Source organism: Eulemur rufifrons, chromosome 2, assembly GCF_041146395.1.
Source record: "Eulemur rufifrons isolate Redbay chromosome 2, OSU_ERuf_1, whole genome shotgun sequence".
Classification (NCBI taxonomy): Eukaryota; Metazoa; Chordata; class Mammalia; order Primates; family Lemuridae; genus Eulemur; species Eulemur rufifrons.
Window position 1 is genome coordinate 47,630,213 of NC_090984.1, and position 22,771 is coordinate 47,652,983.

The 22,771-nt window shown below is 40.5% G+C and overlaps 1 protein-coding gene across 5 annotated transcripts in view; it reads left to right on the forward strand.

The window, feature by feature from the left end:
* Positions 1–542: 542 nt before the first annotated feature.
* The window catches only part of FRMD5 (FERM domain containing 5), a 298,361-nt gene continuing 276,132 nt past the window's right edge, over positions 543–22,771 (forward strand). For 3 of the 5 annotated variants that reach the window (XM_069484174.1, XM_069484167.1, XM_069484191.1), the window contains exon 1: positions 762–863. In XM_069484174.1, coding sequence (XP_069340275.1) covers positions 762–863 — 102 coding nt within the window. Of the gene's footprint in view, positions 864–22,771 lie in introns of all 5 variants that reach the window. The other 2 variants (XM_069484181.1, XM_069484200.1) reach the window with 1 other exon arrangement.

Consider the following 22,771-nt stretch of genomic DNA (forward strand, 5'->3'; position numbering starts at 1 on the left):
TTTTACTTAAGCAGCTTCTGTAAAGCAGATGTTCCTCCAAATAAGAGGGCTGGAGTACAGAGGCCCGCCGGGAAGTCTTGGGGTGCAGCACAGGTTGGGGGCAGCCGCCTGGACTGTACCGAAAGGTGCCCGCATTCTGCAGGTGCAGGGATTTTGATTTTGCACTCCGCCGCCTCTCCGCCCCGGCTCGCAAGAGGACTGGAGCCCCAGCGTTGCGGGGTGCGGGATTTGGCCCCTGCAACAGAGCTCAAATATATTCCCAGCAGCAGACATTAATCTAGCTGGGTGCCCACACCTGGCCCGGGGGAGGGGAAACGGCATCCAGGATCTCCACGTTTGGGACGCTAGAGGGCCGGTCGGGCTTGGCTTCGTCCGACTGCTTTCCCGTGATTGCTTCCCCAACCCGCCCATCATCCCAGCACCCTATCTCGATTGGCTTTTCCGCCCGCCACTCGGTTCCGCCGCGCTGACCCCCATTGGCCCCCTCTGGCCGAGGCCCCGCCCCACGAGCTGGGCACGGGCAGTGGGGCACCGAGGAGACCGAGCTCGGCGCTTGCTCCGGGCTTGCGGGGGGAGGCGGTGGCAGCTGAGAGGGAGGAGGAGAAGGAGGAGGAGCGGGGCCAGCAGGAGGCAGCGGCAGCTACCGGGCCGGGGTGATGGTGCAGGTGCCCGGAGTCGGCGCGGAGCTGCCGGGCTGAGGGGCGCCTGGTCCAGGGTCCGCAGCGCCGCCGCGTCGCTCTCGGGGGCGGGCAGGCGGGAAGATGCTGAGCAGGTTGATGAGCGGCAGCAGCAGGAGCCTGGAGCGCGAGTACAGCTGCACCGTGCGGCTGCTGGACGACAGCGAGTACACCTGCACCATTCAGGTCAGCGCTGCGCCGCCCCGCCCGTGGGACCCCCTAGTCCCCAGAGTCGGGCCAACTTGGCCGGCGGCCGCCGCCCGGGGGTCGCCCCAGCCCCAGCGCCGCGCTTTGTCCGTTTCTGCCTGCAGCGGACCGCCACGGTGCAGGGCGCTTTCGCCGGAGCCCCTGCGGGGGACCCGCCACCCGGTGCTCAGCGCCGCCGCGGGGCTAGTCCCCGCGTCCCGCATCCCCAATACCTCCCCTGCCCTCTCCCGGGGTGAGGGCGCCCCTTCCTGGCTCCTCGAGCCCGCCCGGGTGGGGAGCACCTTCCGAGGGTGTCCGGAGGGAGGCGTGCAGGGCGGGAGGCTCCTAGCTTGGCCGCTCCGTCGGGGGGCGCAGGCTTTGGCTCTCCGGCCGGGCAAGGACGTCTGGCTGGCTTTTCTTATCTCTCTTTGGTTGGAAGGATAATCGTTTATGTCATAATTTCCCCCCCAGCATTTGTGAGTCAGAGCTTTCCGAAGGTAGAACTGAACGCGCAGCCCATGCAGAGTGGCCTATTGAAGGGAGCCCAGCCCCCTGGGCTTTAAAGATTTAGGGCCCCCTCCCGCCTTTCGATCCCCAAACCTTACTGTGTTGGGTAGTTTTTGGGGGCGTGAGATAAAGATTTATCAACAAGTCCCAGCGATTTGGGGGTTGGCTGTGGCCAGAGAGAATCGGTGACTTACAAAAACGCCAACAATACGATAATGCTGCACAGCATTTATTTCAGAACCTGGTATTTTTGAAGGGATTTTTACAACCTCTTGCTTATGTTCCTTCACTACTGCTCTGTGGTACGTCAGGAGTAGTAGTCTTTCCCGGGAATGCAGTCACAGCCCTCTCTCCTTCTTTATAAAAAAAAAGTCAGAGATTGAAAACATTGACAATGCTCAGGTGTTTAGTTCATCAGCTGGGAGGATCCTGCGCTTTTACCGCCTGAAACTGCTCTTTGTGGAAAAGCAAATTGAGTTGGACGCGGAGGGGTCTCACCTGATCCCTCGCATTTGCAGCACGAAACCGGAGGCTGCTTCTCGGCTCTGATGTGACAGACAAAAACTGTCGGCCCGGGTCCTACCCTTCTCAGTGTCTCCCTGCCCCCGCCCCCTTATTTATTTATTTTTGCTGACAGTGCTCAATAGCGGAAAATAGCGTTGTGTGAGAAAGACGCTGGGTAGTGTATGAGAGCAGCTGCTCTCTGCTGACTCCGTGCTCAGTTCAGCTTTCTCGCCACTTTCCCTTTTCTCCCTCCCCCCAAAACCAGCTCTGGGCATAAGTGCTGACTCCTGCCAAAGATCCATGAGGGTAGAGAAAGAACACAAGATCTCTTTTTAAGGTCACTTAAATACAGATTAAGCAGTCATAAAGATGCTAGCCATCAAGTGAAAGGATTTTTGTAGTTGAATATGATAGAGATGCTATGTATTATATCCTTACTGAATGAGTGGCATACTACTTTTTTGTTTCTATTGTATCATTGTGCCTTGTACAGTTTTTTTGTTTTTTCTTTTGGTGGGATAGGAGAAAACTTTGAATTGACATCTTCACCATTTGAATATTAATACATTGTCCACAGCTTTTAAAGTCTTTATCCTTTTGTTTTAAAATTTAAAGCATTTACACAATAGCATACAAAGAGCAGTGTGAGATTTAGACTTCGTAAGTCCCAATAATACTTTGGGGTATGTGGTAAAATAAGATTTCTGGGGCAGATCATTAACTTTTGCCAAGGTATAAAGTACAAATGAAACACAATTCACATCACCATTCTGCTAGAAATGATTGATAACCTTGTGGTTTTAAGGTGTCACACAATAAGGCATCCAGTTATGTTTTTCCCAGTTAGTGGAACCTTTGAGTTTGCTTGATTGGTGTTATAATTGTGGGTAGTTTTTATTGCAGTTGAGAAAAGAATATTTTTAAGTTAAACAGGACTTAGTGGATTTATGCTTGCTATATCCAACTATGGTTGTATTTATGTTCCTACTGCTCTTATTTTACATTATTGCAATTTAATGTTACAAAAAAATCTATGCTACTTTTTAAAAATTAAGGTGGGTGCATTATGGCCACACTGTAGTAAGTGTCCATTATTTAGACATGTTAATGATTGTGCATTGTGATTCTTATATAGAATCTAAAAAACACAAGATTTCTAAAGTGTATGTAATGTTGTCATTCTTTGGCACCACTATTGTGAATTGCTTTTGTTTTTACCCATGTGGGGAAATGTAGAAAAAGGACAATATCTTAAATGAAATTAACATTTTTTGCATATGGCTTTTCTCAGTATTTAGAAATTGACCTTTTCTTAGTAAGTTTTCCCCTTGTACATTTCTCTGTGTGTGTGTGTGTGTGTGTGTGTGTGCATGTGCTCATTTATCAAACACTGGGCACAGTCTTTTGAATTGGTATAGAAAGGATCTGTGAGCTTCTTACTAGGTTAAGCAATATTCCCAACATTTTAGGCATTTGCAGTATTGTATATTTAAAAAATTTTTTGGTGATAATTTGAACTCCTTTTCCTTAAAGTGTTGTATGTCATATTTTTGTTTAAATAAGGTTATCTATTTTAGAAATATTTTAGTGCCTCTTAAGATAATCAGAGACCATTTAGGGTATTACAGAATCAGAAATGTATCACTAGGTTGGAGTTATGATAGCTACATTTGGTAAATATCAGTTGTAGGAAATTCTGTCAAAGTATTGGTCTGTCCTTTCATAATGCAGCAGTAATACTGATCTGGCATTTAGGATGTGATATTAAGGTAATGAAAATGACTTATATCTTCTCAATGAAGGTTGCCACAGTTACCAGACTATTTTCTTTCATTCTTTCTGATATGCAAATGTATTTGTAGAACCTGAGAAATGAAAGTATACATGGGAGGGTTGTAGTATAATTGCTCCCCTGTGAAGAACATTGTTAACAGCTCCCTGCCAGTTTTGAAGGTCATTGCCTCATAAATGCAGGTCTAGTACACTCATCTATTTTTCACTCATCTGTTTCATTTATATTTACTTACCACATTTGCCATCTTAATTTTATTTGGAAGAACATAGGGAAAATGAAAAATGAAAAGACAACCTAATATCTTTGAACTCGGAATACTGAATGGAGTCATTTAAATGCTTAGGTGTATAATATCTTAAGGAATAGATTTTTTTTTTTTTTTTGAGACAGAGTCTGACTCTGTTGCCCAGGCTAGAGTGCCGTGGTGTCAGCCTAGCTCACAGCAACCTCAAACTCCTGGGCTCAAGCAATCCTCCTGCCTCAGCCTCCCAAGTAGCTGGGACTACAGGCATGCGCCACCATGCCCGGCTAATTTTTTCTATATACATTTTTAGCTGTCCAGATCATTTCTTTCTATTTTTAGTAGAGACGGGGTCTCACTCTTGCTCAGGCTAGTCTCAAACTCCTGAGCTCAAACAATCCGCCCGCCTCAGCCTCTCATAGTGCTAGGATTACAGAGGAATAGATTATTTTTAAGACATGGGATCTTGTTATGTTGCCCAGGTTGGACTCAAACTCCTGGGCTCAAGTGATCTTCCTGTCTCAGCTTCCTGAGTAGCTGGGACTATAGGCACACATTATCATGTCCAGCTTCTAAGGAATAAAATTTTTAACTGTCTTTCAGGTTATATAGTTTATAAATTATTAAGAATATATATTGCAGAATTTCCAGTAGAACTATTTATTAAAAATGTATATTTTCAAGTCAAAGATATTAATCACTTTTTTGTGATTACTGAAAGGTGAAGATACTTTAGAAATGCATTTGATTTTACCGGGGACACATTAATATAACTGATTAAGCAGCTAGGTTAAATTTTGCAGTTAAATAAGATACTACCATAAATAAAATGTGTATACAGAGACAGTTCTGTAGTGGAACCAATATTTGAATTTGATTGTGGCTCAACCATTCACTAACTGTAGGATCTATGATAAAGGAGGAAGGGAGAGAACAAATGTATTAAGCCTTGTGCTTGCCAGGCACTCTGTGTGCGGTATCTTATTTACTTCTCAGCAGCATTATGGATTGATTATATATCCATTGTACCTGGTGAAGAAAGTGGGATTGTGGGTTGGTGGGAGAGTTGATGTGAGTTGAATAGCTACAAACTAAACATTCTGTTAGGTGCTTTGCTTATGCCTTACCTCAAACATTTCAGAGGTAGGTGGTATAATACCTCTTTTACGAATGAAAAGAACAGGTCCAGGAGGCCAAAGGAACTTGCTGAAAGTTACTGGGTGGCCATGCTATATAAATGTATATATATTTTTAAATTTATTTTTTAAAATTTCAGAATATTACAGGGGTACAAATATTTTACATAAATTGCTTTTGTACCATTTGAGTCAAAGTTCTAAGTGTGCCCATCCCCCAAATAGTGTACCTGTTAGATGTACCTGTTAGGTGTGAATTTACCCACCTCTCCCAACCCACTTGATTTCCACTGAATGTTATTTCCACATGTGTACATAAAAAAGTATTGATTGATTAGTTCCAATTTAATGGTGAGTATGTGTGGTATTTGTTTTCCCATTCTTACAATACTTCACTTAGAAGAATGGTCTCCATCTCCATCCAGGTTACATAATGATATGCTCTCATATCTAGAAAAACCCCAAAGATTCTGCCAAGAGACTACTGGAATTAATAAATAAATTCAGCAAAGTCTCAGGTTACAAAATCAATGTATACAAATCAGTAGCATTCATATACGCCAACAACAGTCAAGCTGAGAATCAAATCAAAGACTAAATACCTTTCACAATAGCAACAAAGAAAATAAAATACCTAGGAATATATTTAGCTAAGGAGGTGAAAGACCTCTACAGGGAGAACTATGAAAGTCTGAGAAAGGAAATAGCAGAGGTCATAAACAGATGGAAAAACATACCATGCTCATGGATTGGTATAGAATCAACATTGTTAAAATGTCTATATTAGGCCTGGGATGGTGACTCATGCCTGTAATCCTAGCACTCTGGGAGGCCAAGGCGAGAGGATCGTTTGAGCTCAGGGGTTCAAGACCAGCCTGAGCAAGAGCGAGACCCCATCTCTACTATAGAGAGATAGTAGAAAAAATAGAAAGAAATTAGCTGGACAACTAAAAATACATATAGAAAAAATTAGCCGGGCATGGTGATGCATGCCTGTAGTCCCAGCTACTCGGGAGGCTGAGGCAGGAGGATTGCTTGAGCCCAGGAGTTTGAGGTTGCTGTGAGCTAGGTTGACACTACGGCACTCACTCTAGCCTGGGCAACAGAGTCAGACTCTGTCTCAAAAAAAAAAAAAATAATGTCTATATTACCCAAAGTAATCTACAGATTCATTGCAATCCCTGTTAAAATACTAACATCATTTTTCGCAGATCTAAAAAAAAGAATTCTATGCTTTGTATGGAACTAGAGAAGACCCTGTATAGCTAGAGCAACCTCAAGCAAAAAGAACAAATTGAGAGGCATCAATTTACCAGACTTCAAGCTATACTACAAGGCTATAGTAACCAAAACAGCATGGTACTGGCACAAGAACAGAGACATAGACCAATGGATCAGAATAGAGAACCCACATATAAAACCATCCTCACATTGCCATCTGATCTTTGCCATGCTATATTTTAATGCTGGTCTTTTTGTCTCGTAATCCCATCTTTGTTTCCTCTCTCCATTCTGACTCCCCAAGTCACTTTACCTCCCTATACCTTCGTTTTCTCATCTGTATAATGGGAATATTAGTTTATTTCATAGTAAAAAGAAAATGACTTGGAAATATCATTAAAATATTATTAATAAGGAACATTTAGACAGGTTAACATACTATACATTGTGCCTTATTTTATTCAAATAAAAAGTAGAATTGGGAAATGTTTTACCTTTTTTTTTTTTTTTTGAAAATAAATCAGTTTAGGCTGGGCATGGTGGCTGACGCCTGTAATCCTAGCACTCTGGGAGGCCGAGGCGGGTGGATCGCTCAAGGTCAGGAGTTCGAGACCAGCCTGAGCAAGAGTGAGACCCCCGTCTCTACTAAAAATAGAAAGAAATTATCTGGCCAACTAAAATATATATAGAAAAAATTAGCCGGGCATGGTGGCGCATGCCTGTAGTGCCAGCTACTCAGGAGGCTGAGGCAGTAGGATCGCTTAAGCCCAGGAGTTTGAGGTTGCTGTGAGCGAGGCTGATGCCACGGCACTCACTCTAGCCAGGGCAACAAAGTGAGACTCTGTCTCAAAAAAAAAAAAAAAAAAAAAGAAAATAAATCAATCTAAGTCTTAAGTCCCTGTTGAAAAGATTTCTGATTAGTCTCAATGAAATTGTAAAATCCTAGGATGAGATAACTTGATTCTTTATTAGAACTCTTCTTTAAAATTCAAGAGTTTACATTTACTTCCTTTCTGTCCTACCAAGTCTTTGGATTTACAGGGGCATTTATTGCCTGGACTGTGGCTTGTCTTTTCAAAGAACTTCTGCTTCATATTTGGTGAGTGGAATCCTTGGTTTCGTTAATGCAAAAACAATGTTGTTAGAGAATTAGGATAGTTTTATTCACAGAGAAAAACACAAAGCTGTTGTATTTGCATGAATATTGATTTTTAAAAAACTTTAATAGGTAATTATGCTGTCTCAGGATCTCTGTTACAATAGCATGTCAGTTAAACTCTTAAAACTAAGATAGTTCCAAAATTAGCCTTCTGGGTTCCTAAAAGCATTTGTATTCTGTTTCTAATTTCTATATTAAATATTTATTGTATAAAACTAATGCAAATCAGCCTTTTTAGTAGAGAAGGTAAATTCTAGATATGCAATTGTGCTGTCATTCTTTTTCTTCTTGAAACAGTACCCTTAAAGGAAGTGTCAATGGCATTCAAGAGAAATCTACAAGCATTCGCCACTGCAGATTTTACTCATGGGTATTTGTATGAATTTGCATTCTATTAAATGCTTGAAATGAATATGGTAGGGGAGGCAATTTAACATAGTGTTTAATAAAAGAGCATGTGGTTTTTGAGTCCTCTGTTTGTTACATTGCCCAGAGACTCATTTATCATGTCTGTGCTATCATTAATACATAACACTTAAAAAAAATTTGCCAAAGCAAAATCAGACAACCACAACCAGAAGACAAAAAACAGTCATTTTTTTGTTATACATTTGTAATGATTTATTAATAGGTATGAAAACATGTAACCCAAAATAAGAGGAAACAGGCATTAGTTTTAGAAGAGATTTACTAATGATGTAATAATTGCTGCATTAAGATATTTGGGATTACTTTAAGAACTTTATTTTCATGGTAGATTATACTTTAGAATTTATGAAGGATAGAGTAAGAGAAAGCTCTAAGCTAACCCTAAGAATTATAGTACATAGTTTAGTGCCTTACATAGTTATAGTTCAATAAATATGCTAATTTGTTTGTGCTACAGGATCGCTGTGTTAACTTCAACACTTTAAAATTTCTTATTTCTGAAAACAATAAACATTTTCTAACAATTATATAACCCTTTTTATAGTTTCAACCCATCCCATTACAAACCATTTTGCTGCAACCCTTCTCCCTGGTGAGAAGTACAGTATGTAAATGTGGTATTTATGGAGCCTTTGAAGTCTCTGATAACTTTCTGCAATTATCCTTTGTTGAATTAGTGGAGTCCTAGTCTACATAGCTCCTATGACTTTTTGGTTTGTCTCTTATGATTTCTAGCCTTTCAGGTCTCCCCCTACTCCCAGCTCTGTGGGTTTAGAGGGCTTAGATCAAATGAATACTGTGTAGTGCAGTGCTTTATGAAATGTTAGAGGTCTGCCAGAATTAGGATTTTGAGCATAGGGATCACTACAGCCACAGAAACCTCCTTCACTCCTTTTCCCTATGTCAGTACCACATAAAACAGGATACAGACCTCCCCACAGCCTCATTATCTAACTTTTTGCCTCACGAGGAAGAAGTGAACCATGCTTTTCAACCTGTTTCTAGTTATGTCTATTTTAGGCTGAATTCATCTTTGATAACCTCATCTATAGCATTCTGACTCTGCAGACCCTGTTTCATGGAGCATCCTCCTGTGGGTTGCACTTCCCTCAGGTGTGCCTAGCCAGGGCTTGAACTACAGATGTGAATATCATGGAGGATTGGCAGCAACCTTAAAACTGCTGTTTCCCACCTATGTGGTGCTCAGGGAACTGGGTGCTGTTCTTCTGGAGGCCTAGTGGCTGTTAACCTTCTGTTTTCTGGCCATGACCCTTGGGGCTTAGACCAGCCACCTGAATGGGTTTCTTTTTTTTTTTTTTTTTTTTTTGAGACAGAGTCTCACTTTGTTGCCCGGGCTAGAGTGAGTGCCATGGCGTCAGCCTAGCTCACAGCAACCTCAAACTCCTGGGCTCAAGCGATCCTACTGCCTCAGCCTCCCGAGTAGCTGGGACTACAGGCACGCGCCACCATGCCCGGCTAATTTTTTCTGTATATATTTTAGTTGGCCAGATAATTTCTTTCTATTTTTAGTAGAGACGGGGGTCTCACTCTTGCTCAGGCTGGTCTCGAACTCCTGACCTTGAGCGATCCACCCGCCTCGGCCTCCCAGAGTGCTAGGATTACAGGCGTGAGCCACCGCGCCTGGCCTGAATGGGTTTCTTATGCAGCTGAGGGTACTAAAGCATCTCCATTCCCATGTTGCAGAGTGAGTGGTGTTTCCTGTAAGAGAACAATGTCTGTCTTAGCAATTGAAGCAGGTCTTCTTTTTTTTTTTTGTTGTTGAGACAGAGTCTCACTCTGTTGCCCAGGCTAGAGTGAGTGCCGTGGCATCAGCTTAGCTCACAGCAACCTCAAACTCCTCGGCTTAAGCGATCCTCCTGCCTCAGCCTCCCGAGTAGCTGGGACTACAGGCATGCGCCACTATGCCCGGCTAATTTTTTCTATATAGATTTTTAGTTGTCCATATAATGTCTTTCTATTTTTAGTAGAGACGGGGGTCTCGCTCAGGCTGGTCTCGAACTCCTGACCTTGAGCAATCCACCCGCCTCGGCCTCCCAGAGTGCTAGGATTACAGGCGTGAGCCACCGCGCCCGGCCTGAAGCAGGTCTTCTGTTCCTTTAAGACTCTCTAGACCCTGGAGACCAGTATAACTCTTTGAACTTTTATAAACACTTTAAATATAGGTAGAGCCAAAGATAGACCAGGGAGAGCAGAGGGTCTAAGTGTACATACTCCCAACCTCCAGTTTCTCCGGAGAAATTTCCTTCTCAGAAAAATTTAAATCACAGACTTCTTCCCAAGATCACTGTGTGATCCTGATTATTGTTGTCAATATTTTGACCAAGGTAGGATTCTCTATTGGTCTTTCATCAGTTGCAATTCCTGTTTTATTTCTAAGGATAGCATTTTACTTCTGTGATCTTTCCAACTTTCTTATATCCTTGATTTGGAAAGCAGAAACTTGTAAAGCCTCTTAGGTTCAAATTCTCCAGGCTTTTGCATGCTATCATCAGATGAAATACAAACGTGTATGAATAAAGTTCTCTAAAGAGATCCTTCCGTGCCATGCTCGTAAAGGCAAAATAATTGGGCCACATGCTTGGCAACCACCGAGTTTGTGTACAATAGCTCTATTCACTTGTCTACAGAAAACACCCCTTTGACAGCGATTATAGCTTTCATTCCCCCCTCCTCTACTTCTGACTCCTTGAATTACCATGACCTCATCTGCTGGTTTATCTTTAGAGGCACTCTGGACCACTCCAGAAATGCTACAGGACTCATTCCTGTGTGCTAAAGATCATTTCAAAGCCTCAGACACCAACCACTGCCCACCAAGGGAAATCATTCAAGCTCAGGCCCAAATCTAACTATTCTCATGCCTCATCTGAATCATCTTACTATGTTGCAACTCAGGGACTTTTTCTTTTTTAGAAATTGTGAACCCTGTCAAAAGCATGGAAAATAGAGTAGGGGTTCTGTTGCAGCAGTGGTTCTTAAAAGTGTAGTCACTGAATGGGCATCATCAGTATCATCTGGTGCTTGTTAGAAACGCATATTCTTGGCCCCACCCCAGACCTAGTGAATCAGAAACTCTGGGGATGGCCAGGCGTGGTGGCTCACACCTGCAGTCCCAGCTACTCAGAGGGCTGAGGCAGGAGGATTGCTTGAGCCCAGGAGTTTGAGGTTGCTGTGAGCTGGGCTGACGCCACGGCACTCTAGTCCGGGTGACAGAGTGAGCAGAGCAAGACTCTGTCTCGGGGGGAAAAAAAAAAGAAACTCTGGGGATGGAGTTCAGCAGTCTGTTTTAGCAAGCCTTCCAAGTTATTCCTATGCTTGCTGAGGTTTGAGAATCACTACTATTGGGTTACAGAGATATTTAGTAGGTAAAATTGACAAGTCTTAATTGGATGTAAAAGGTGAAGGAGAAGGGAAGAATTAACCTCAAATTCTAACTTTTGATTTATTTTTGAATGGCCTTAACTTACAACATAAAAGCTAGGTTGTTTAAAGATATGCATACCGATCTTCAAGTGGGCAGGAGTCTAGAAATTCTACAGTGGGTCATTATACCAATTTGATGCTGTTGTATTTATTGGTTAGTATTTTTTGTCTCCCCTCCCCTGACCTAAAAACAATATGATTATTGCATATTTTTATATTGTTTTGCAAACAAATTTTCTACACAGCTTAAAGCACTGGGAAGAGTAAAGGCCCTCGGTGTCTGGGGACTTTTTACAGGCTGCAGACACATAAATAATGAATTATAAAACATTATAGAATTTAGGGCTAAGACAAGGTGATAAACTGTGTCAGTGCAAATTTGGGGTGGAGCTTGGGAGAGGGGGAGAGACTTCAAAATTCACAAGCATTTTCAAAGGAGGTGAGATTTGAACCAGATTGTGAAAGATTGCCAGAAACAAAAAGTGGGCTGTGGGGATGGGTAAGGGGCATTCCAGGTTGAGTTAACAGCAGGCTACTTGTAGGTGAAAAAACTAAACATGTAAAATCTTTAGGTGGTTTTTTTTTTTTTTTGAGACAGAGTCTCACTCTGTTGCCCGGGCTAGAGTGAGTGCCGTGGCGTCAGCCTAGCTCACAGCAACCTCAAACTCCTGGGCTCAAGCAATCCTCCTGCCTCAGCCTCCCAAGTAGCTGGGACTACAGGCATGCGCCACCATGCCCGGCTAATTTTTCTATATAGATTTTTAGTTGTCCGTATAACTTCTTTCTATTTTTAGTAGAGACGGGGTCTCACTGCTGCTCAGGCTAATCTCGAACTCCTGAGCTCAAACAATCCGCCTGTCTCGGCCTCCCAGAGTGCTAGGATTACAGGCGTGAGCCACCATGCCCGGCCTTTAGTTTTTCCTTGAATATGTTTATCTTACTTTGGTACAGTTGAGTCAAACAACAGAAATCTACTTGCTTAGGGGGAATTACTGTCAGCAAATTTCAATCATACTTGACACACTGAGAGAAGTCAGTGCAAACTAAAAATGAATGTATAAAGCTGGTGTTGAATAAAATCTAAAACTGTTTAACACAAATTAATATTCTTCACACAGGAATGGCATTATGAAAAGAAAAGGTGGATTCAGATTTCAGTCTTAATTCTGTGGCTGCAGCAACTACATGTGAATTATGTTAACAAGAGACCTCTTCTCTTTGGCATCAGTTTAATCATCTGACAAAAAAGAGGATACCAAAATCAAACCCCAGCATTTGGTTGATGTTTGAAAATTCTTTGATGGATCCAGGGCAGCATCAGTTGTGCATTAGCGGTTAAGAAATGTGACCTGTGGAACCCTAAAAGACACATTTCAGCATCTCTGTTCATAAACCTAAGTGGCCACCAAAAATAGCTTCTTTAGAGGACTGAGGATTGCTTCACTGAATTCCCCAGTGAACCCCTGCCTGACAGCTCCAGAGTTCCCAGCCCTATGTAGGGTGTACTTTCAGCAGCCAACACAATGCCAGGCTAGAGCTTTGGGGATGGGAACCTCCAAGAAAGCACTGTTCGGCATTTGAGCAATCAATGTTCGGCAGAATGCCAATGCTAATAGGTTATTTTGCTCTGGAAAAGGAAAAAAAGAAGGGATAGTCTAAAGACTTATGAATAGAGGATGACTGACAATACAAGCACTCCACTTTGTTGGAGAGATTAAGGGGACTTGCCTGTGAAGTGTTATTATGAGAGCCAAAAAAAATTAGCAAAGGCCCACAGGCCCAAGACCTGAAAGAAATAGTGGTGCATCAAAACAGCAGGCCCCAGGGCACACTCAAATGTCTGGCCACTTTCATTGAACTCACAGTAGGAAAAAGCCAAATCATTAGGAACCCTCATACCTGGCACTCCATAGTCAGGCAAGTTATCTTTCACCTTCAGGCGGATGAAGAGCCTTTTTTCTTTATACTCTGATTTAACTCAAGGGCCTCTAGTCTGGGCCTCAGTCTAATTTTGAGGATACCTGAGTGGAAGAGTTGACTTCAGGATTCCCAAAGAATTCTCAAAACTCTAGGCAGGGGGTGCCACTAAGATTCTTGTTTTGTTAGACGTGAGCCAAATAGATAAGAGCATTGATCAGAACACAGAAAGGAGAAATAATGAATTCACCTAAGGATCTCATGTACTTCTAGGGATAATTTAGGCTGGAAAAAGCATCCAGCTTGCCCTCTTTCAGATTTTTGCCTCTAGAAAAGTCCAAAAGACCCAAAGTTATAATGGAATTGGAGGTTTGTAGGTCAGAGGGACTCCATGGATTGGCATTATGCCTGGAATGTTATAAGGCATATTGAGCCTGCAACTTCACAGTATATACTTATCTATGCAACAGAATACCCCATCAGCTCTTTGGGAGGCCATTCAGAAGTTATGCATCAAAAGAAATTTGGCTGTTGAGTGAAAAAAATCTGATAAAAACATAATGTGCCAGTACTGGAGTGCAGCTTCTTCAAACTATGCCCAGCTTCAGATTCTAGTACATGTGAAATAGGTTAAAAAAAAAAAAAAAGTGGATGGGAGTTTGCTTGGTGTAGTGGCAGGACATAAGATATTGAACTGCCTATTGCAATGTCAGATTTTATAAGCAGCATAGCTGATCTGAAAAATTAATACTTTCTTTGCTTTTTAATATATCTTGTGTAATTTAGACAAATTTGTTTCAATGAATAGTCACAGAAATCACATCTAAGAATTGTTTTCTAATTTTATGGTAAAGGAGATATTACCCATATTCTAATTTTAAATATTGGGTATACTAGTCAGTCTGATTGTTTTTGAGACATGAATATAATGATATGCTATCTTGCTGCAAATCAGATCTTTCAGTGTGTCATTATAAAATATTAAGGACTATTTTTACTAATTGATATATGTCACAAAAGCTACCTTTACTTTCTGGCTGAAAGAAAATGACAAAAGAAGTGGAAAAACTTCCTTTTCAGTTCCTGAATTCTATAATTTTATTTCTGGCCATTTTTCCTGACATGATAGCTCTTCTGTCCATCTCTCATCATCTCCTTTGCTTTATGCTAATTTATACTTTCAGCCACTCACTTGATATAGTCTCTTATTATCATTTCTAATTGTCATCACTGCTTAGTTTTATCTTTCCTGGTCAATTTCTTTGTGTGGTGGTAACACCTTCTGTTGTGGGAGGTATTAAAAAAAAGTGTAATCATAATGTATGTAAATATATACTAAGGCATAATATGATAGTATGAACTTTAAGTTCATTATTTAACATGGGAGTGTTGTATATTTTAGTTAACTGGAATCTAAGATAATACAAACAAATTGAAATCTGTGTTGTATAAAGTAACATCTCAGGGTTCCAACCTAAAGATTGCTAGAAGCCTTGGGTTTTAGCTGTATTGGGTATTACATGTTTAGAGCTGCCTATTAACTTTTTTGCTGTTATGTTTCTTTTCTTTCTTTCTTTTTTTTTTTTTTTTTAAGACAGAGTCTCGCTTTGTTGCCTGGGCTAGAGTGAGTGCCGTGGCATCAGCCTAGCTCACAGCAACCTCAAACTCCTGGGCTTAAGCGATCCTACTGCCTCAGCCTCCAGGGTAGCTGGGACTACAGGCGTGCGCCACCATGCCTGGCTAATTTTTTCTATATATATATATTTTAGTTGTCCAGATTATTTCTTTCTATTTTTAGTAGAGACGGGGTCTCGCTCTTGCTCAGGCTGGTCTCGAACTCCTGACCTTGAGCCATCCACCTGCCTCGGCCTCCCAGAGTGCTAGGATTACAGGTGTGAGCCACCGCGCCCGGCCTGCTATTATTTCTTAATGGATTAATAGATCCAGTGAGACTCTATGTCTCTTTCTTTAGGTCTGGTACTTCAGGAATGGGTGGACATGGTGGGGGCACTGCCCATGGCCAAGAAGGTCCTCACTCTGGATAGCTGAAGTTAGTGAAACTGGAGGGAGAGTTAAAATAATTGACTAAAGGGAGAAACAAAAGATCAAAACCAGAGAAACAGTAGGGTTGGAGCAAGGTAAATCTTCAGCAGTATTACCTGGTCAGAATCTGGAGGGAGAATCTGGAGCAGCAAGTTGGGGATTATGAGAGAATATTGGGGATATATTTTTTGTTGTTGCAGCTGTGTGTGATGGTAGAGGCTTAATGGTTTAAAGGAGCCCTCTTTGCTTGGCCTCTGTGCAAGAGTAATATTTAAAATATTCAACAATCAATGAATCATGGTGAATACCTCAGTGAGCAATACTCTGCCAGAGTGCGTTGTAGCTGGGAATAGGGCTCTCTGCTGTGCCAGACACTATTTAATGCTGAATACATTGCATTCCTTGGCTCCCCATTTGTGCTTGCCAGATATGGGGTCCAAATCGTCTAGGAGGTTCTATCTTCCTGTGGAGCAGAGGGCCCATTCCCATCTTTCATATGCTTCCCAAATGCAACTCTTGATTATTTTCTCTTTTTTAAATCCTTCATGATTTTCCATGTCTACTGGATAACAGTAACCTTTTAGTGTGGCATAAGAGGCCTTCTGTGATCTCTTTGCTACCTCCCTTTCCAGCATTTTTTCTTCTCAGCCTCCATATGTATCTTTTCTCACTGCATGGATCATCAACCTCCCTATCCCAGAGTAGATTTCCTCCCCAGTGTTGCTGGACCTCCTTATCCCAGGGTAGATTTCCTCCCCAGGGTTGCTGGACCTCCCTATCCCAGGGTAGATTTCCTCCCCAGTGTTACTGGACCTCCTTATCCCAGGGTAGATTTCCTTCCCAGTGTTGCTGGACAGTGCCTTGGGGGACCTTATTATAGTACTTACCACATTGAAACGTAAATATTTACTCACGTCTGCCTCTCACTGTAATGTGAACTGTTCTAAGGGCAAAGATGATACCTTTGCATAGTTAGTATCTAAGGTGTCACCTAGGGGCTTAATATGTGTTGATTATAGATGTGCATGAATAGAACTGTTAGCTCTGAAAAAGATGATTATTAATAATGCAAATGTAAAGATACCTCTAGCTTGAGCTAAATACATTAAAGAAATGAACACATCAGATTTCCTGGTCTTGAGAGTTATGCTATGGTGGTTAGTTAGTGGTGAGGGTTGCACAACTCTGGGAATATAAACACTACAAAACACTGAACTGTACACTTTAAAATGGTGAATTTTATGGATTAGGAAATTTTTCTAAATAAATGCCAATGTCAGTTTCCTGGTTTAGATAATATACTATAGTTATATAAAGTGTTACCATTGGGTGAAGCTGGGTGAAGGCTACATGGGACATCTCCATACTACTTTTGCAACTTCTTGTGTGTCTATAATTATTACATAATAAAAAGTTTTTAAAACGTGATTGAATTAGTTTTCCTGACCAGATGTATTTATTATTAAGTTGGGATTTATGGTTTAGAATAACTGTAGAAAGTTTTCTCACTTGATAAGGATCTATTTACTTTTCAAAATAATGTAGGATTATTTATAAATAGGTAACTTGAGAATAAAATAAAGTCAATTATATTCTAATAGAAAGATAAATTAAGGACTTAGAAATGGTGGCTTGGTAGTATTCATTTTTTGCATCATTATTTTTTTCTATTCTTTGTTTTTTATGATATTTCTCTGACATAATTACAATTAAAATGAATGTACTGACAGGCCAGGTGTGATGGCTCATGTCTGTGATCCCAGCACTTTGGAAGGCCGAGGCAGAAGGATAACTTGAAGCCAGGAGTTTGAGACCAGCCTGGAAACATAGGGAGACCCAATCTCCACTAAAAAAAAAAAAAAAAAAAAAAAATTACCTGAGTGTGGTTGCATGTCTGTAGTCCCAGCTACGCCGGAGGCTGAAGTGAGAGGATCACTTGAGCTCAGGAGTTTGAGGCTGCAGTGAGCTACGATTGTGCCACTGCACTCTAGCCCGGGCAACAGAGCAAGACCCTGTCTCTAAAAATAAATAAATAAATAAAAATGAATGCACTGACAAATTATGCATTTCATAACATGGTGCCATTTTTGTGTCTTAGAAAATTATCTGATGTAATGTCTATATTAAAAATTTTTCAATTATAATATGAGTTAATTGATTCAAAAATTTATTGAATTCTTTTTGTGTTCTAGGCTCTGTGATAAGCACTTCATATACCTTCTTTCATTTAATCATGTTAGATGGAAAATATTGTTGTCCCTAATTACAGATGAGTACAATGAAGCTTAGAAAGGTTAAATAACTTAATGTCCCAGGAGTAGTACGTGGGGAACCTGGGATTTGAACTCAGGTATGTGTGACTTCAGAGTTGTTTTTACTGCTCTGTAATAATGATTTGGGGGAGTCAGGAGACCTCTGTTAAATGTCTGACTCTGACTAACTCTGAGAGCTTGGGCAGATAACTTAATCTCTAAGATGCAGTGTAACCTCTCATCTGCAGAATGAGGAGGCTCAGATAGAAGATCTTTCCAGTCTCTTTTAACAAAGACATTTTGTAGTCTGCAAGAAATTTGTCCATGGCTCAATAAGTGATGTTTTTTTTTTTTTTTTTTTGGTGTGCGTATGTGTGTTCCCTCTGTGAAGGATATTCTTTATAAATACATACATTCCTTTTTAAAAAATCTTTTTACAGACAGGATCTTGCTGTTGCCCAGGCTGGAGTACAGTGGTGTGATCATAGCTTACTGCATCCTCTAACTCCTGGGCTCAAGCGGTCCTCCTGCCTCAGTCTCCTGAGTAGCTGGAACTGCAGGTGCAAGTATTCCTTTTAAAGAGAGATATCAAAGGAAGAGCTTGGTGACAGCTTCAGTCTATATTCTGGTCCTTAGTTTTGCAGAACACAAAATACAGCTTCATCTGCTCGTTCAACACATATCAGGTTCTGAGAGATTGATTCATGCTAAACAAAATCATAAGAGCATTTTAAAAATCATAATCTAGAATCTCAGTTTGTTAATTATAGTGGGATAGTGAATACTAGTTTCTGCTATTGTAGACTGTCTTTAGGATCAGAGGCTTTGGAAAACCAAATTAGAATGTTGTTTGGAAAGCAAAGGGAATTAAATGGTTTTGAGGGATATTCTTGCAGATTGAAAGTCTTATAAACAATCTCTGTTCCATAGTAGAGTTCTGGTAATTATGTATCTACCAGAATCAGTTTTCTTTTTCCCTTGATTAGTCTTACTAAATCCTGGTAAAATCTTCTCTTCTTCCCCTACTTCACGCAAATTATTGTACCGACGCTAATACAACTTTTTTTTCAGATAGGTTAATTTTTCTTTTCTAAAGGTATATCCCAGTCTAGAGAAGACACTCTGTTTATTTTGATTACACTTGGGTGTTTCTTAAGACTTGACTTTAAATGCAGCCTTGGGGACTTGGCCAGACAACTTTGATTTTATGTTGACTTTTACTAGTTTGTCTTTCAGAGGGAGGCCCTTTTCTAACTTTGATCCCAAATTCCAAGGGGAATTCTGCCATGGTCCACATATATTTGACTACGTTGTCTTTCTCTCATAGTCAATATTATGTACTCTTGATGCTATCCATAGGAGGCATACTCTACCTCAGAGTAAATTCTGTTATATTTTAAGGTTTCCACTATTATTTTCTTCTCAAATTTCCAAGTACTGTTTTCTGAATCTCTACAATGTAAACTTGCCTTTTAGAAAAGTCAAATTTATTGGAGTAAAATTTACATAGATTAAAATTCAGTTTTAAAGATGTACAGTTCTATAAATTTTGACAAAATGTATACGAATTGTATAACTACCACATACAGAATATTTTTACCACCCATAAAATTACTTTATGCCCCTTTATGGTCAGTCCTGTCCTTCTCCAGCTTCTGGCAGCCACTAATCTGATTTCTTTTTTTTTTTTTTGAGACAGAGTCTCACTCTGTTGCCCAGGCTAGAGTGTCATGGCATCAGCCTAGCTCACAGCAACCTCAAACTCCTGGGCTTAAGCGATCCTTCTGCCTCAGTCTCCCGAGTAGCTGGGGCTACAGGCATGTGCCACCATCCCTGGCTAATTTTTTCTATATATATTTTTAGTTGTCCATATAATTTTTTAGTAGAGACGGGGTCTTGCTCTTGCTCAGGCTGGTCTCGAACTCCTGAGCTCAAACGATTCACCCGCCTCCCAGAGTGCTAGGATTACAGGCGTGAACCACCATGCCCGGCCCACTAATCTGATTTCTGTCCTTACAGTTTTTCCTTTTTCACAATGTTATAAATGGAATCATATGATATGTAATCTTTTGAGTCTGGCTTCTTTCACTTAGCATAATGCTTTTTTGAGATATAGTCTATATACCATAAAGTTCATCTGTTTAAGGTGTACACTTTACAGTTTTTAGTACACTTACAGAGTTGTGCAACCATCAACATAATTTAATTTTAAAATATTTATATCACCCCCGAAAAGAAACCTTGTACTCATTAGCAGTTCCTCATTTCCCACCCCTTTTTCCTATAACTTCCTGTCTTGGGCAAACACTAAAGCTACTTTCTGTCTTTTAGATGTGTTTATTGTGGACATGTTATTTTATTTTTTAGCCACCCTGCTTCTCTCTGGGATATTCTGGATATTTTAAATCATGGCATCATACAATATGTGGTCTTTTGTAATGTCCTTCACTTAGCATAATATTTTTGAGGTTCATCCATGTATTAACATATATCAGTACTTCATTCTTTTTTTATTGCCAAATAATTTTCCATTGTATGGATATACATTTTGTTTATTCATTCTTCAGTTGATGGCTATTTGGGTCATTTCAAGTTTTTAGCTATTATGGATAATGCCATGAACATTTATGTTTATTTATTAACTTTTCTGTGGACATGTTTTCATTTCTCTTGGATATGTTATGAACATTTGTGTACGTGTTTTTGTGTGGAAATACGTTTTTATTTCTCTTGGATAGATACCTAGGAGTGGAATTGCTAGATCATATGGTAACTGTGTTTAACATTTTGAGGAATTGCCAAACTGTTTGCAAAGCGGCTGCTCAAGGGTTCCAGATGTTCGTAGCCAATCCTCACTGCTGTCTATCTTTTTGATTGTAACTATTCTAATGGGTATGAAGGTAGTATATTATAGTGGTTTTAATTTGCATTTGCCTAATGACTAAAGATGTTGAGCATCTTGTCATGTGGTTATTGGCCACTTGTATATCTTTTAGGGAGAAATGTCTATTCAGATCTTTTGGCCATTTTAAAATTGGGTTGTCTTTTTGTTGAGTTAAAAGAGTTTATTATCTATTCTGGATACAAGTCCCTTATCAGATAGATGATTTACAGATAATTTCTCCTGATTGAGTGTGGTGGCTCATGCCTGTAATGGCAGCACTTTGGGCCATGAGTTTGAGACCAGCCTGGGCAACATAGCAAGACCTAATCTCTACAAAATAAAAAAAAAATTAGGTGTGGTGGCCCGCATCTGTAGTTCTATTAGTAACTACTCAGGAAGCTGAGGCAGAAGGATCACTTGAGCTCAGGAGTTCGAGGCTGCAGGGAGCCACTACATTCCAGCCTGGGTGACAGAGTAAGACCCTGCCTCCAAAACAAAAACAAAAACCAATTAAAAAAACACAAATAGTTTCTCCTATTCTTTTATTATGTGGGTTGTCTTTTTATCTTCTTGATGGTATCTTTTCAAGCACGAAAGGTTTTAATTTTGATGATGTGCAATTTATTAATCTTATTTATTTATTTATTTTTTTACTTTTGTCTTCTTTTACCTACCCCGCTCCAGAATATTAATCTTATTTTTTATTTCTTGTGCTTTTGGTGTTGTATCTAGGAAATCACTGCCTAACCCAATGTCAAAAAGATTTACACCTGTATTTTCTTCTAAGAGTTTTATACTGTTAGCTCTTACATTTAGATCTATGATCCACTTTGAGTTAATTTTTGTGTATGGCATGAGATAGGAGTCTAAACTTATACTTGTTTTTTTTTTTTTTTTTTTTTTTTTTGAGACAGTGTCTTGCTCTGTCACCTGGGCTAGAATGCAGTGGGGTGTTCATAGCTCACTGTAACCTCAAACTGAGGCTCACGTGATCCTCCTGCCTCAGCCTCCTGAGTAGCTAGGACTACAGGTGCACACCACTGGGCCTGTCATATATATATATCTTTTGTAAAGATGGGGTCTCACTATATTACCCAGGCTGGTCTCAAGCAATCCTCCCACCTCAGCCTCCTAAATTGTTGGGATTACAGGTGTGAGCCACTGGGCTCAGCCCCAAAATTATACTTTTATGTGTGGATATTCAGTTGTCCAGCATCATTAACTGAAAGATTATTTTCCCCATTGAATTGTCTTTGTCCCTTCTGTTGAAGATCAATTGACTATAAATATATGGGTTTATTTCTGGAATCTTAATTCTGTTCCATTGATATATCTGTATACCTTTACTAATCAAGACAGTACCAAACTGTCTTGATTAATTAAGCTTTGTAGTAAGTTTTGAAATTGGGAAATATGAGTCTACCAACTTTACTCTTTTTCAAATTATTTTGGTTATTCCTGGTCCATTGCATTTCCATATGAATTTTAGGATCAGTTGCCAATGTCTGCAGAAAAGCCAGGTGGAATTTTGATAGGAATTATGTTGAATCTATGGAAAATTCAGGAAGTGTCGCTATCTTAACACTTTTTTTTTTTTTTTTAAGAGATAAGGTCTTGCTCAGTTGCCCAGGCTGGGATGCAGTAGTATGATCGTTGCTCACTGCAGCTCAAACTCCTGGGCTCAGGTGATCCTCCTGTCTTAGTCTCCCAAGTAGTTGGGACTACAGGCACCATCATGCCCAGCTAATTTAAAAAAAAATGTTTTTAAAGATGAAGTCTTGCTATGTTGCCTGGCTGGTCTCAAACTCCTGGCCTCAAATGATCCTCCCACCTCAGCCTCCTGAGTCATGGGATTACAGATGTGAGCCACTCTGCTCAGCTCATCTTAACAATATTAAGTCTTCTGATTCATCAATGTAGGATGTCTTTCCATTCATTTTTAGATTTTTTTTTTTTTCTTGAGACAAGAGTCTCACTCTGTTGCCTGGGCTAGAGTGCCGTGGTGTCAGCCTAGCTCACAGCAACCTCAAACTCCTGGGCTCAAGCAATTCTCCTGCTTCAGCCTCCCGAGTAGCTGGGACTACAATCATGTACCACCATGCCCGGCTGATTTTTTCCCACATATTTTTAGTTTTCCAGCTAATTTCTTTCTATTTTTAGTAGACATGGGAGTCTCGCTCTTGTTCAGGCTGGTCTCAAACTCCTGAGCTCAAATGATCCTCCTGCCTCAGCCTCCCGGAGTGCTAGGATTACAGGTATGAGCCACCACACCCCACCAGATTTTTAATTTTTTAAATAATATGTTGTGGTTTTCAGTGTAAGCAATATGCTTTTGAGATTCATTCATGTTAGTGCATGTACTAGCAGTTTGTTCCT